We start from the raw sequence: 14,438 nt of genomic DNA, 5'->3' as shown, positions 1-14,438 counted from the left end.
AAGAGGGTCCTGCTGTGCAAAACCACTCTAAAACTGTTCAAGCAATCAGAGGCTTTCATGGTAAATTGTATGATGACTTTCTACAAGTTTTCTAAGAAGGACCATTCTCTGTTCGGAGGGTGTATTATAATGTTCATGTCAACAATAATGTACACGTGTAGAATTAGGATTGCCACCAGTCCTTGAGTGTGGATGCTGGTGTTGGCAGTGCATGTAATTGTAAAGAACAAGCACTTCTCTGGAAGAATTACCTTCTCAAAAAGCAAACCACCCACATTTTGAGTTTTCCTTTTCTTTAGTTGGAAGGCTTATACTGCCTTCCTTCTCCCTGTCCCTAAGCTAATGCTAGATGTTACTAAGGTATAGTCTGTTTCATAATGGGTTTGTGTATATGGTAATTTCAAATATTATTTCCTTGCTTTCCATCTGCCTGTTAGCAGTATTTTATGTTCACTTATGATGTTTGCAACTTTTTTTCTTTTACACAGCAAACTTTGCCTGAACTGGTTTTAGTTTCTTGATGTGGGTAACTGCGCTAAGTCTTGGGAATAGGGGTAGAGAGGAAGAGATGCAGAACAGAGAAAGTGCTAGGCTTGATATTAAAGATAAGTGTTCTTTTTTTTCAGTTCTGCCTTGTACTTCTCATGGACATGCTACACTGCACTCCGGGGTGTACTCCACTGATGCCCAAGCTTGTTCCAGCCTGAGCTGGTCCATCTGCCTCCACAGTCTGTTCAGTAACACTGCCTGGGCTAATAACCCCAGAGCCTCGGTTAGCGCTATTCACTCAGGCAGAGCACTGTGCTGATCCAGCTGTGTAACTTCCAATTTTGCCACTGGTTCAGGCTCCACACTCCACCATGCAGCGTCCATATGTGCTGTGTGGTACTAGATAAATGATGTAAACCTGCTGTACAGTAACGTGGGTGCCTCTAGGTTAGATTCTTTGCTTCCTGCAGAGTTGTGGGGATAAGATCATTAATGCATACACAGCGATTTAGTTCATCAAAAGGCCTATTTACTTTTCCAGAAAATAATTATTGTAATGGATTTCTTAGGCTTCTGCATGGGACAAAACTGTCAGTCATTTTTCACACAGGCTTGGAGGGATGTTGTCTGTATTTCTTGACAGCTTCCTATAAAATGGAAAGATAGCTAAGGCATTTCTTGGTCGCTAGACTTCACTGTTAAATGGGTATGTGCTGCCTTAGGCTGGTATTTAAAGTGCCATGTTTTGAGGTCAGTATTTGTTAGCTCTACAGAGACGTAGGCAATTCAAGGATGGGGGCTCTCTTAGTAACTGGTACTGTGTTCCGAGATTGAAACTGGCTGGTATGTAACTCTTTCCCACTGTAGAATAAGTTAGATTGTGACTGTTATTTCTGTAATGACAAGTACTTTGGATTTAAAATTATTCAGTGAGTAATCATGGTCAAAGCCCCCTTGTAGCTCACTTCTGTTCATGGGATAGAAGTGCGAGGGTTTTGTTGGTTTTAGTACAGACCCAAATTCTAATTAATATTTCTGTGTCCCAAACATGTTGTTCTGATTAGAAGCTCTTTGCCTAGGCATTTCTGCGTAGCCTGCCCTGTTTGAAACCCTGCCTTTTTCTGACTTCACTTCCTGAATCCGTTGACAACACTCACAGCCAAACAAAATACATGTTCACAATGCTGTTATTTGCAAAATATTCCCTTGTGAGTACAGCTGGGGCAACAAAAAGAGAGTTTCTCTCTGAATCTCAAAGAGAACTGACTATTCCTTATAGAAGTAAGGCACATAATGCATTAGGCAATTTTAATCTCAGCAGTTAAGTAAGTAAGTGTTAAAACTTTGCATTTCACCACATACAAAGCATGCACATCTTTCATTACAGTTGTATTGATCAGCAAGTGATCTAGTAATATACCGAGTGCTGAATTTTAATCTATGCTGAAGTGAACCAGATAGCAACAGGCTTGTAGCCCATCACACTGTTTACAAAACAGATGGAGGTGGAGGGAATACAAACTTTGCCCTGTCTTAGGCCTTTTCCTCAAACAAGACGTGGGACCGAAGAAAGGGTTCATCTAAGTCACCCCTCTTCTCGTGAAACTGCACCACTGGCACTAAAAATCACCTTGCTTGATGGTAGATTCTCTGACTGGACAACCACCTCCTGAGCTGGACCAAGTGAAGTACTCATGTCACAGAAACAACCCGTCAGACGATGCCCACTTAACGAGCAGTGCTATTACTCAGTAACTTTTTTGCCTGTGCTACAGAATGTCATACTTGAGAGAGAAAACACATAACTGCAATGCTAAATGTCTGTGTGTGCGTATTAGGATAGGGTGGAGCAGACTGTCACTCAGCTGCATTTAATTAACATAGTATTTTATATAATGTATTTTTTACGTAATTAGGTGATTAAGCAAAATGCTTGCAAGTAACATCTATTCCATAACCCAGCACTGTTGAGAGTTAAACATGCACCTTTGCAGGTAATTAATCTCCTTGCCCTGCTTATTTTGCTAGTTGGCACTTGCTAAATCCCTGTAAAACCACACCCAGCAGTGCTGTGTATTATCCCTCTGCTGTCTATTCCTACATATGGTCAAAATCAACTTACCTTCCGGGTTGCTGACATCAGCAAAATGTACTCTTGGCAAACTACAGTATCCTCCTAGTAACCCTTTGTTTGATTGGTGTTATTACAATTGTACTCCTCTGACAGCAGCAAACACCATCTCAACAGTGCCTACCTTGACACTTGGATTATGATGTAGAAAGAGATTACCGTATTATCATATTTTAAACATTAAAACAACCCCTCATATAATAGAATGCATATAATAAGGGGGGGGGGGGTGGTAGTTAGAGGAGAGATACTTTTATGCTTCCTGTAAGGAACTGACCCACAGTAGTTGCAAGTTTCAGGGTATCATTCTGGTAACAGTAAATGTATATATATACAATTATCTAGTCATCTTGTGAAGTGACTTTGAACAAGACTGTCACTTCAATTAAAATTCCTATTTTAAGGAAAAAAGACATTTTTAATACTGCCTGCCTTGAAAAGTTAGCATACACTAATAATGAGTTTCTGGTATTTTCTGGGTATCTTCTGATAGCATCTATTTCCTCTTAGCTGTTTGGCTGTAAACATCAAGCAGGAAAACATCTGGTCTCCCTTCAAATATATGCTTATTAAACTAAGTGAATTGTTGAAAATTGTGGTGTAATAATTGTTCCCCCCCCCCCCCCCATTACTTAAGTAGCATGTTTCTAAGGTATATATTTGTATTGTCATTATACTAAAAACCAGGATTATTTTATAAAAAATACATGGGAAGTGCCAGAGAAGTTGCTATTTTCAGCAAGTTGCTAAAAACAAGCAACAGGAGTTGCCATTTTTCAGCAACTTGCTCTTTTCACTTCCCACTAAGTTCAGTTTTCCCAGCTTTTCTATTGCTAAAACCTTTAGAACCCATAGTGACACCTAAAAGGGAAGGGATTTCAAGATAGGGAAAGGGTTATGAAATTATTTTACTGTTGACAGCAGCAATGTCATAAATATTAACAAACAAGGATCACCTCCTACCTAGGAAGGAACACAGGAATAAAAGCATTTCTATTTTTGAAGCCTACAGCTTTTATTTTTTTTTTTTTTTTAATACAACCACTTGCCTTACCTTCTTGAGGGTGTTAATTTAATAAAAAGCATGTCAGATCAAGTAGCCAGTTGCTCCACTTATGGAGCAATTTCATATGCTGGCTTTCTACCCCTCTACAACCTGCTTGAAGTTAGCTGTCCAAACTGGGCCACCAGAATGTGGCAGGCAAGCTAGTCAAGTTACAATTGGGAACTACAACTTCAGGACAAGTTCAGAAAGTTGTATTAGTTTAGTGATCAAGATCTAGTTTCTTCCTCTCCTCCACACACATTCTCCAGGACATGCCTGTAGTTACAGAGTAAGTTTAACATAATCCCTATCCTTTAAAGTTCAGCATAAAGGGCATTTTCCCAACTCGGGTGCACTAGCAAAAAAAAAAGTGTGAGGGGGAAATGCATTTTAATTATTTTATTTTTCTTAAATATAATAGAACCTTCTAGAATTTTTCCAGAAACAGAAACATTAAAAAATTATACTTTATTACAAATGGTAAACTCAGAGTGCTAAAAAAAAGCCTCTTATTTACAAACAATACTGGGCAGTGCCCAAATAAACAACATAAAAATAACTTACAAAGTCATGAAGTAGTTTATTGACATTAATCAACTTTCATAAAATAAAATAAAAAAAAGATATGTACATACACAATTTACTTGAAGGCAGGCAGAATAGTTCTTTTTTGTTTATCAGCCTCCCACAAACCTCCCTCCCACTTTTTTTTTTTTTTCTTAAGGAATACTACATAAAGCAATCTACAGTTTCTATTGCAGTTTAACCTTTAATACTGAATGATCATCGAATGTTAGGTCCATGCAGGTCTTGGTCAATGTTAAACGAAGATCTGACATCTCATCTGAGCAGGAACAGCACTTCTCGGAGTTGTGCTGGCCGCTTCACTACTAACTCAAGCTGAAGGCTTGCCAGTCTTTCCACACATGCGCTTTGCGGAGCACAGGCAGGACTCAGCCTTTCAGCTTTTCCCATTAGCTTTATGCATCTGCTGCTTTTGGTTTTTTGTTTTAGTTATACCACAATATCACAGTTCTCATTTAAGACAGTCTCTTCAAAACGTTTGCAACTGTTGTGTTAGCATTAGCTGGCACCCGCTGTTGACATGGTTCATGACCTTCTGCTTAAGCTGTGCAACCTGTTCTCTGAGCATGTTGGCAGTGGATGCCAGCTCTGAGTTCTGGGCTTTCAAAGTTTTCACTTTTTCTTCCAACCTGGCAATCCTTTCCAACTTCCTTTTCCGGCATTTGGATGCCGCAATTCTGTTTCTCATGCGTTTTCTCTCGGCTTTGATTCTCTCCTGTGACTCCATGTCAATAGGGGACAGGGGGGGAGTTTCCCCTGGCATTTCAGGTACAGTCTGAGGCTCTTCTTTCAATGCCTGAAGCCTGGGATGCTGCACGGGCATCTGGGGGTTTATGTGATGCTGAGGTGCATAGCCCATGTTATTTGCGTTGTAGTTAGGTGCGGAGTTGAGCGCGTTGGGGTTGAAGTTGCTGAGATTGGCGTACACTGGGGGCTCGCTGTGCAAATTCGTATTGAAACTACTGTTGCCGGCCATAGAGGACACAGGTGCCATGCCGCTGTTAACAGGTTGAGCGGCAGAGGTAACGCTGGGCATGGTGTTCTGGTTGTGCAGTTCCGCCAGGGCTCTCACAAAGCCTTCCGCGAACCCCTCTTGCTCGTCGGTAACGTTTTTGGGGCAGAGGAACTGCGTCGGGGTCGGCGTGGTGGTGATTAACCCGTTGCTGGACTGGATGATGAGCCGCTCCAGTTCAGGGGAGGCCAGTTTCAAGAGTCCCACGTCGGGGGAAGTGAGGATGTCGGCGTTCTTGTTCCTCAGGTGCGGCTTCAGGTTGCTGGATGGGTCGGACAGGTTCAGCGTCATGTTCTGCTTCAACACTTTGGCGTTATTATATCCATACCCGCCGCTCTCTGGCGGCACGAAGCTGGCGTTCAGGGCATCCTCGTAGAAAGTAGGCTCCATCTTTGCACTCATAGAACAGAGTCCGCGGAGTGGCACCGGGAGCTGCGGCAGCGCGGAGAAGCCGCCCGGCCGCCGCTTGCACCCCGCTCCGCGCGGCCACCCCAACCCTCCCGGCCGCGCAGGGAGGGGGGAAGGAGAAAGCAGAGCCTTACTTCTCGCCGGGGCGCGGAGGGTCCTCCCGGCGCGGGCCGGGCCCGCGGTCCCTGGCGCCGCCGCGCTGAGAATCCGCCTGGCCTGGCGGGGCGGCGCGGGGCTCCGGCGGGGCGCCTCGCCGCCCTCCTGCTGCTGCCGCTGCTGCTGCCGCCGCCGCGGGGCCGGGACGCCGCTCCGCCGCCACAAGTTGCCGCGAGTACTTTCCCCGCCTTCCTGCGCGCCCTCCCCGGCTCCGCGCTGCTGTGCTGGCCGCGGCCGCGCTGTGCCTGCTCCGCTCGCCTCCACCCGGCGGCCGGAGTCGCGCTGCCGCCTGCCTGCCCGCCCGCCCCGCGCTCTGAGCCCGCTCCCGGCGTGGAGCCCTTCACTTATCAGCGACCGGGAGCCCGCTAAAAATAGCCCATGATGTCACCCCGCGGGCTCCCCATTGGCTGCCGCCGCCTCTCCCGGGGGAGGCGGGCCGCTGGCCCGGCCCGGTGCATATCAGCCGGTCGCCATGGCCACCCCGCCCCTAGAAGCTTCTCAGCGCCGGCGCGGGGCCTTGTGGGATGAGGTAATGCTGGCGGCGGCTCGGGGCATTGTGGGCTGACGTATTGTTTTTGAATATCTGGTTACCGCGTCCAGAGCGCGAGCCGGGTTGGCCGCCGGCGGCGCCTCCTCAACGGCCACGTACCAACCGCCCGCCGGAGGGGCGGGGGCGCCGCTCAGCCCCCTCGCGCCGCTGCCGCCGTCGCCCGCAAACCGTCGCCTCTCCCTGTTTGTTTTCGCGTCCGTTTCCGCGTTTCTCGGTCGGTCCCTGCGGCGGGCTGGAGGCGGGCCGCGCTGCGCCGTGCCCCGGCGGGTTTCTGCCCGTCGTCCCCCCCCGTCCCGCCTCCCCCCCCCCCCCCACCCCCGTCGCCGGTGGTACGGCCCTTCAGGTGGCGCTCCGGGGGAGGCCTCACGTGATTTCCCCTCCTCGCCGCGGCCCCGCCGCCCGTGCGGCTTCCAGGCAGGGCTGGGGGCGGTGCTCTGGCCGCGGCGGCCGCGCGCGGGGCCAGGGCGGGCACCAACCGCCGCGGGGCGGCCCCCGCCCACGCGCCCGCGGTGCTCCCCGCTGAGGACGCGCCCGCCCCGCCGAGGGGCCCGGCGCCTCCCCTCCCCTCCCCTCCCCTCCCCGCCGGCCGGGCGTGCCCGGGGCTGGCGGCGGCCGAGGCCTCGCCCTCGCCCGCCTTCCAGCCGGGGCCGGCGGCTCTCGGGGGAGCCCCGCCGTGCGGGAAGGGCGTCCGGCTCCCAGAGCGCCGCCAACGCCGCCGGCCGTGCGGAGGGCGCTCAGCCGCTGAGGGCCCCCGGGCCCTGTGGGCCGCCCCCCGCCCAGCCCGGCGGGGCTGGGTGATGCGGGTTTCGTCCGATACCGCCTGATCGCTGTGGGGGTGTACGCAAGGGCACGGGGTTGCCGTTACGGCGATCGGGGATGTCAGTTCCCGGCCTTAGAAACGTGCCAGCATAACGGGGGGGCGGGGAGGAGAGGAATAAAACTTGAGAGGAAAAAGCCTGGTTCCAGATGGGTTTCTCTAAACTCGTCCTCCAAGAGGAGGGGGTGGCGGCGGCCTAATTTTAGAAAGAGTGCCCTAGTATTACTGTGGAAGTACAGGTTAGTCGGGAGGTAAAATGAAGGCTAGAGTTGAAGGATCCGAGTTGAGAAAAGTGTGTGCTGGCATGCTCACCTCCGAGCAACAGATGGGTGATGGCTGGTTCGCTGCAACTGCTCTATGCTGAATGTGGCATGCATCAGTATAGTACCTATCGCTAATAAAACGGTGTGCCCTACCGCCTGGATTCATTTTTCTTACCTTCCCCCTCCTCACCTTGCCCTGCGCACACCCTTCCCTCTGGAAGGTGTGAATTTGTGAATGCCGACAGGCAGCTACCTCTGGAATACAGTGCAGCAGCTATTTAAGGACAGGCGGTGACAATACGGGGTAGGACAGGGACTGAAGGGATGTGCTGTTGTATCATGTTACCAGCGGTGCAACAAGTGCTCTTTACGCTTGCAACAAAAAGCTGTTATCCGCTGTTGTAGGGTGGTCCAGCTTTTTATGTCAGTGAACAACTTTGTCTGTCAGGTTAAATCACTTTTTACGACACGTGAAGCTGACGAACTTATGTCTAGGTTTGAAAATACACTTTCAAATTCTCTAGTGCTATTTTTTCCTAGATGTAATGACATAATTACCAGTTACGGTATAGGAAGGAACAATGAAACAAACACACACAAGCAGCTGTGAAAGAAAAGTAAAGGTCTAGCTCCTCTGTTTGAAGTTGTTGATTTTTTTTCTTCCCCATTTCCCCCAGTGTTCCCACCTGACTTCAGCCACTATATTCATTTGACCACATGGTGGGCACTGGTGTTACTTTATACGCTAACTGGAATTCTGCAAATAATACATGCACTTCTTTGTACCTTTGTGTGAACAGTCCGTGGCACAAAATACAAAGTTTTGGCTGTGGGGGAGCATCTCACTGTGTGCTTCTAGTATACACACAACCTTCACGTAGGCAGCATCTGTATATGTTGCAGGTAGCTCAAACTACTCAACTGCCACTGTGGCTTCAGCTGGAAATAGTTTTGCCAAACAGCAGTAAGTTACTGCATACGCATAAGAAAAATCTCTGAAAGTCATGAATGCAGTGAATGCTAGAAGCAGTCATTTAACTCCTTTTTAATCTTTATGTACAAGGTAAATGGAGGCCAGTGACTGACCCTTCAGGCACATGAACCAAGGGGCATCAAGTGAAACTGGCAGGTTCAGAACAGGTGAGAGAAATGTCTTCACAGAGTTGTAGTTAAGTTGTGGAACTCCTTGGCAAGAGTGCTGTGTGGACTGAGAAATTTTAAAGTGATCAGATGAGTTCACAGAAGAGAAATCACTTACGGGCTATTGAATGCAGTGCATCTCTGTGTCTGGAAATCCCAAAGCGGCAAATGGCTCATGCCTGGGAGAGCATCCCGAGGCAAAACTGCTGTGTGCATGCCCTGGTTTTGTGTGCCTCTCCAGGTATCCATTCTTGGCTCCTGTCAGAGATAGGGTATCTAGTCGGACCTGATGTGGCAGTCCTTGCTGCGTTAAGACTCCCCCGAGATAGTCCATAAATGATCTGTCTCTCTTGTGTCAGCATGCAGTTTTGATGTTTAAAAAGGGCTTGTCTATGCAAGGAAGAAATTCTGGAGAAATGAAAGACATGAATTTTAAGTAGTTTGCTGTGTGGAGGCTTTTATTGTAAATAAGAATTATTTTAAAATTAAGCTAAAAAGGGGGTTTTTTTTTCTGGTTTCTGTTACGTAGGAAGCCATGAAAATAATTTGCTTTAGTCAGTTTTCTGTATAGACAAATAATACTAAGTTTGTTCTGATTAATTGTTGACATATTTAATTTGTTAGAGTTTTGTTGTTTTGTTTTATCTTCCAGGGTTTTTTCTGCATGTTTCTTTTGTCCTAGAAAGCCAAGTTCAGACTACAAGGAACATGGTCAGTGTAGCTTTAACAACTCTATTTAATACATGTTTGTATAACCTAAAAAACTCTGCCTTTGTAGTCTGTTCAGTTCAGTCCCACTGATATCAATGCAAGTTTTTCATTAGCTTTGGTGACTGTTGGATTGGGCTGGAGATATTAACTTAAAGTAATTTTTTTTTTTCCTATCCCCCACCCATTTCAGTTTTCTACTTCCTTCCTTTTACAGAGGTGGAGTTTCAGGACTAGACATTCCAGTTTGCTAGAGACGTGTTGCTACTGAGGCCTGTAGCTATGAGGGACACCCATCAGTCCACTCATTATGTTAATTGCTACTCACTTAGAGGTTATTTGGTTGAGGCTGGCAATAGACAGTCAAGGTGGTCATAAAGGTTGTGCATAGCAGGAGAGCTCTGAAATCAAAGACAAATGCTCTTTGCTGCTCCGAGGGGATTTTCTGCCTAATTCGGGACTGACTGGTGAGCGGGTGCTTATGGAGGTCTCAGCTTAGATTTCAGCTGAGTGCCCCAAGTTCACCACCTGAGACTCACTGAGTGCCGCAGATCAGAAGTGGGCCCCATGAATAGAGAGACAGTGATCCTTCGTGCCCATTAGCCAAGAAGCTGGGAATTTTGGTGACTATGCCCTGATTTATTAAACAGCTATTACTTTAGGGCTGTTTTCCCCCCTTTCCTGATGTCCTTAAGTAAATATTCCTTTAGTAGTATGAAAGAACACTTACCGACCCATTTATAAACCATAGCCATTTACATGTCTCAATAAACTAACTTGTGGGTAGGGATTAGAAATGAACTATATATCTTTGTTGCTGTGAGAGGCAGATGCTTTGCGCAGCAGTAATGCAGATTTTGATTTATAAAGTTCCCTAATCAATCAATACAAGACTGACTGAGGCAATCAGATAATCTGAATAATTAAATGGCTTTTCAGGGACAAATTAAAATTTCTTATACATACCACATCCGTCTAAATTATATTTGGTGTCCAGGAATAAATAGGTTCATTGTTTTGTTTCACTTCTGTATCACAAATGCTTTTGGCTTATTTCTAGACCATTTAAAAAAAAAAAAAAAAGCAAACCCAACAATTTCTGCTCTTTGATATTGGAAACAATACTCACAGAAAGAAAATGCTTGTTTCCATACAGTTTTTCTTTAAACTTAGATATATTACACCATCTTGCTTTTTCTCCTCATCAGAGGCATTTCCACAATATTTTTATTATATAGATGATTGTTTTTATTATATAGGTTGGTTGGGGTTTGTGTTTTGGTTTTGTTTTTTTTTTTTAACTCCATGCTTTCAGATGGGATGTCCTGCTTCATCTCTGCATGAAGTGAATAAGAGTGGGAATTACTGGATCTTCTCATACTGTTTTTCACTTGCTTAAGGAATTACTATAGAGCAGGTTGCTCCCACTGAGGGAGGCAAGAGTTTGAAGAGTCAGAAGGAGCAATTATTTTTCTTTTATTTACTACATCAGAGTATAGTAAAAGAAGCTGGGAGTAAGAGAGCACCAAGAGCACAGGCCTTATGAGGAGCAGCTGAGGGAACTGGGATTGTTTAGCCTAGAGAAGAGGAGGCTGAGGGGTGACCTTATCGCTCTCTACAGCTACCTGAAAGGAGGTTGTAGTGAGGTGGGTGTTGGTCTCTTCTCCCATGTAGTTAGCGATAGGACGAGAAGAAATGGGCTCAAGCTGCGCCAGGGGAGGTTTAGGCTGGAAATTAGGAGAAATTTCTTTGCGGAAAGGGTGGTCAAGCATTGGAACAGGCTGCCCAGAGAGGTGGTGGAGTCCCCATCCCTGGAAGTGTTCAAAAAACGGGTAGATGTGGCACTTTGGGACATGGTTTAGTCTAGTCTACCCTTGATTGGTTTAGTGTGGATTTGGTAGTGTAGGTTAATGGTTGGACTGGATGATCTTAAAGGTCTTTTCCAACCCAAACGATTCTATGGTTCTATTCTATAAGAACAGAGTTTCTTTAGGCTAAATGGAAGTATAATACATCACAGGTGCTCCTGCTCCCAATTCCTCCCTGGTTCCTCAAGGCATGTTTTCGTAGCTGGTTCAAGTCCATCTAAGTCTGCAGCGCAGCAGAGGTGTGGCAAAGAGGTGCCACCTCATCCACCCCCAGCTTCCATGGCCTCTCCTTTTGCTCTTTGCCCCCAGTAGGGCTCATGTGGCCAGGTAGAGATCCAGGAACTGAATCTGGCTGAAAGCTGAGCTGAAATAATTAAAAAAAAAAAAAATTCGAGGATACAAGGGAGGGGTGGGAATGTATAGGCCAGGGGAAGAGTAAGACTCACAGCTTGAAGTGGAGGAGCCTGGAACCAGATCTGTACAAGACTGAAAGCTAGTCTTGAGTTAGTCTTGAGTTTGCACGCAAAAAATGCTCCTCAGAACTATAGGCACTTGTAAATGAATATCATGTCCATCTCCTCCACCCTCAATTAGTCATCGCATAACCAAGCTATACGCATTTAGTCCTTTTCATCTTTCTTCTTGTCAAGCCCTTTAGCCTGTCCCCCTCACCTACTCATCCCACCAATCATTTTAATTAATCTCTGAATGTCTTTGAAACTACTAGTTTGTGGAATGGAGGAAAATGAGTAGGTTAGAGAGACAAGATTGTGAATGATGGAGGTGGGGCAAAGTTAGGAGACTTTGCAAGACCTGTTGGATTACCTCTGGGGCAGGACAGCAACACTGACTGTAAACACAGAAAGACTGCAGAAGTAAGGGAGGAACCACTGAAAACATTTTCCATTTTCTTAAGAATGCTGTCTGAGCAATTCAAACCCTGGATGTTTATGTGCAGCAACATATGAATGGAAGATTTGATATGATTGTCTCTAAAGTAGATAGGATGATCTCCTCTTTACCCAATAATTACTTATGCTAGATCTCTCACTACTATTTTTCCCATTCCTGGCTAGCTTTATAGAGGATTTCAGTGGCCACTGCAAGTGCTCAGAAATGTATTTTCAAATAAGTAATGAACTATATATTTTTTATTCAAACAACTGTATGTATTATAAGATTTTGATCAAAAAACTGACCAAATAGAAATTAACAACATTGTCTAGAGATGAGTGTGAAAGGAACCCTGGGACTTTGCTCCCCATGCTTTTTAGGGTGTTAAAAATCTAAATGTCACACCATTAATGTCTCTTGTGTTCATTATTTCTATACCACAGCATAGCTGGTGCTCCAAGAAGTAGAGAATTGGGCAAAGTTCCGTCCTGTGGAGCTTACAGTCAGAAAAATCCTCTACACACAAACAAGGCTGGCAGAATAGCAGTTGATCCGCAGTGGGAGCCCAAAGAGTGAAGGTAAGCAGTAGAGGAGGCACTGGAGGACATGTGGCATATGGGAAGCAGACGGCTGCGCTCAGCGTTGTGAGCTGGCAGCATGAAAAAAATTACCATACAAATAGAAGCATACTAATGCTGAGTGGTTGGGAGGCAGATGAACACGTTTGAAAAGATATTTACTGTGTTTGGGGACAAAGATCCTGCTGGAAGTGTGCATTTGTTCAGATATTACTGAGGCGCAGTTTCACTGTGGAGATCTGAAGTTAGCTTTCTGGCATTTTGATGTTTCGATAAACACGTATTAAAGTAAGTAGTGGCAACAAAATGCATTGATTTATCGTTGCTGATTGTGACTGAAAGCCTCAGAATAACTGGATTTAACCATTCAGAGCCCTTGGTAAAATAGCTCTGTTTTGATTAGGGTCTCAGAACGGATACAAAATGCTTGGATTTTTAATTAATAAACAGTCTGGCATCCTGTCAACATTGACACCTCACTCCATCTTAGCAGCTGTTGGAACAGTAGGCTCCTGGCAACCTGGCTTAAAGCAGTGCCTTGCAACAGGAGAAGGAGAGGAAGCGAGTCTGTGTGAGACCAAAAATGCCTAGTGTAAAGCATCATAGAGCTTAGGGATTTCCAGTGAGCAATCAAGATTTCCTTTTCTATGCTGTGGATTCAGGCTTGGACATGGACAATGAGTTTCTATTACCGAATGTCACCAGTGGCTGGTGGCTGACAGATGTAAGGACACCTGTCTGAATTCGACTCATGTTTCTGATAGTAGTAGCAATAAACAGAGAAAGCATTGAACAGTGAAAGTAGGTGCTGCAGGTTGCTCCTTCCCAGGGATTATAGTGGTGGAGCCTGTGGGGAAGTTTACAGAGTGCCTGCTCATGTAATTCAGATGGAAACATTCACTCTGGATGACAGTCATTTGTGTTGGAGTCATGGTGTGGGAGCAGTTAGGGTTGCCAAATAGCCAAGGAAGGCATTGTAGGAAGGAAAGGGCACGGCCTGGGTAGGTCAATACCTGAAAGCACATCAAAGTTAAAGACTTCGGTTTTGGAGAAGATGCTGCTAAACTGCTACTCTTCCTCAGTCCCATCTGATTAATAATAAACAACCTGATCTGTGGTCACAGCTGACATATCACACAGTGACTGCGTAGCTGCTCCTCACTGGTCTGGGCAGCCCTGTCCCCTCACAGGATGGGAATGCCCTGGTCTTGTCCACAGCAAGTCCCCTTAGGACTTCCATAGGAGAAGGACCAGGATAGTCGAAACCTTCAGAATTGCTGTTATTTCCTCTTTTCTTCAGTAAAAATTGTATGCAGTTGCCAACACTGCAGTGTCTGTATGTTCCCTTGTTTCAGAAGGAAGCAGAGATGGAAAATTTAGTCCAGAATTTATATTGATTCCTACTTGAGATCTCGTTTTTTAGAATGGGTTCAGGAGCACTGTTCACATATATGCTAGAGGAATTACTGCATGAACAGCTGGCAGTGCATTTGGCAGACGCATTGGTCAGCTCACAGGACTGTTTACACAGTCTGCTGAGAACATATGAAACATATAAAAAGCCGTAACATTTGAATATATTAGAAACAAGTTCATGAGATCAAGGAAAGTTTTGAGGATAAAAGGACAATAATAAAGCAAAGGCCTAATGGCTGCGATGGCTGCTAATTGAAATGCAGATTTTTTTTTTTTTTTAATTTTACTTTTTTTTTTTTTTTTTGGAGCACAATTAGAAAGACATTCCAAAAATGGCTGTATGGTATTTAGAGATCTGGGTACCAGCTGCAGTGTGCA

General features: G+C 45.8%; 1 protein-coding gene and 1 long non-coding RNA gene across 2 annotated transcripts; one reads left to right on the top strand and one right to left on the bottom strand.

Moving 5' to 3' along the window:
• Nucleotides 1-4,089: 4,089 nt before the first annotated feature.
• Nucleotides 4,090-5,714, bottom strand: JUN (Jun proto-oncogene, AP-1 transcription factor subunit). The gene has a single exon (XM_009483648.2). The coding sequence runs from the start codon at nucleotides 5,662-5,664 to the stop codon at nucleotides 4,720-4,722; it is 945 nt and encodes a 314-aa protein (XP_009481923.2). The 5' UTR covers nucleotides 5,665-5,714; the 3' UTR covers nucleotides 4,090-4,719.
• A 579-nt stretch (nucleotides 5,715-6,293) lies between these two features.
• LOC142593547 (uncharacterized) lies at nucleotides 6,294-12,639 on the top strand. The gene is made up of 3 exons (XR_012831065.1): nucleotides 6,294-6,355; nucleotides 8,520-8,596; nucleotides 12,510-12,639. It is a non-coding gene; the product is annotated as an uncharacterized LOC142593547 (long non-coding RNA).
• The last annotated feature ends 1,799 nt before the right edge of the window (nucleotides 12,640-14,438 follow it).

The sequence above is a fragment of the Pelecanus crispus genome, chromosome 5 (genome assembly GCF_030463565.1).
Source record: "Pelecanus crispus isolate bPelCri1 chromosome 5, bPelCri1.pri, whole genome shotgun sequence".
Classification (NCBI taxonomy): Eukaryota; Metazoa; Chordata; class Aves; order Pelecaniformes; family Pelecanidae; genus Pelecanus; species Pelecanus crispus.
The sequence above is the reverse complement of the archived record's forward strand: the minus strand, read 5'-3'. Positions and strand labels throughout refer to the sequence as shown.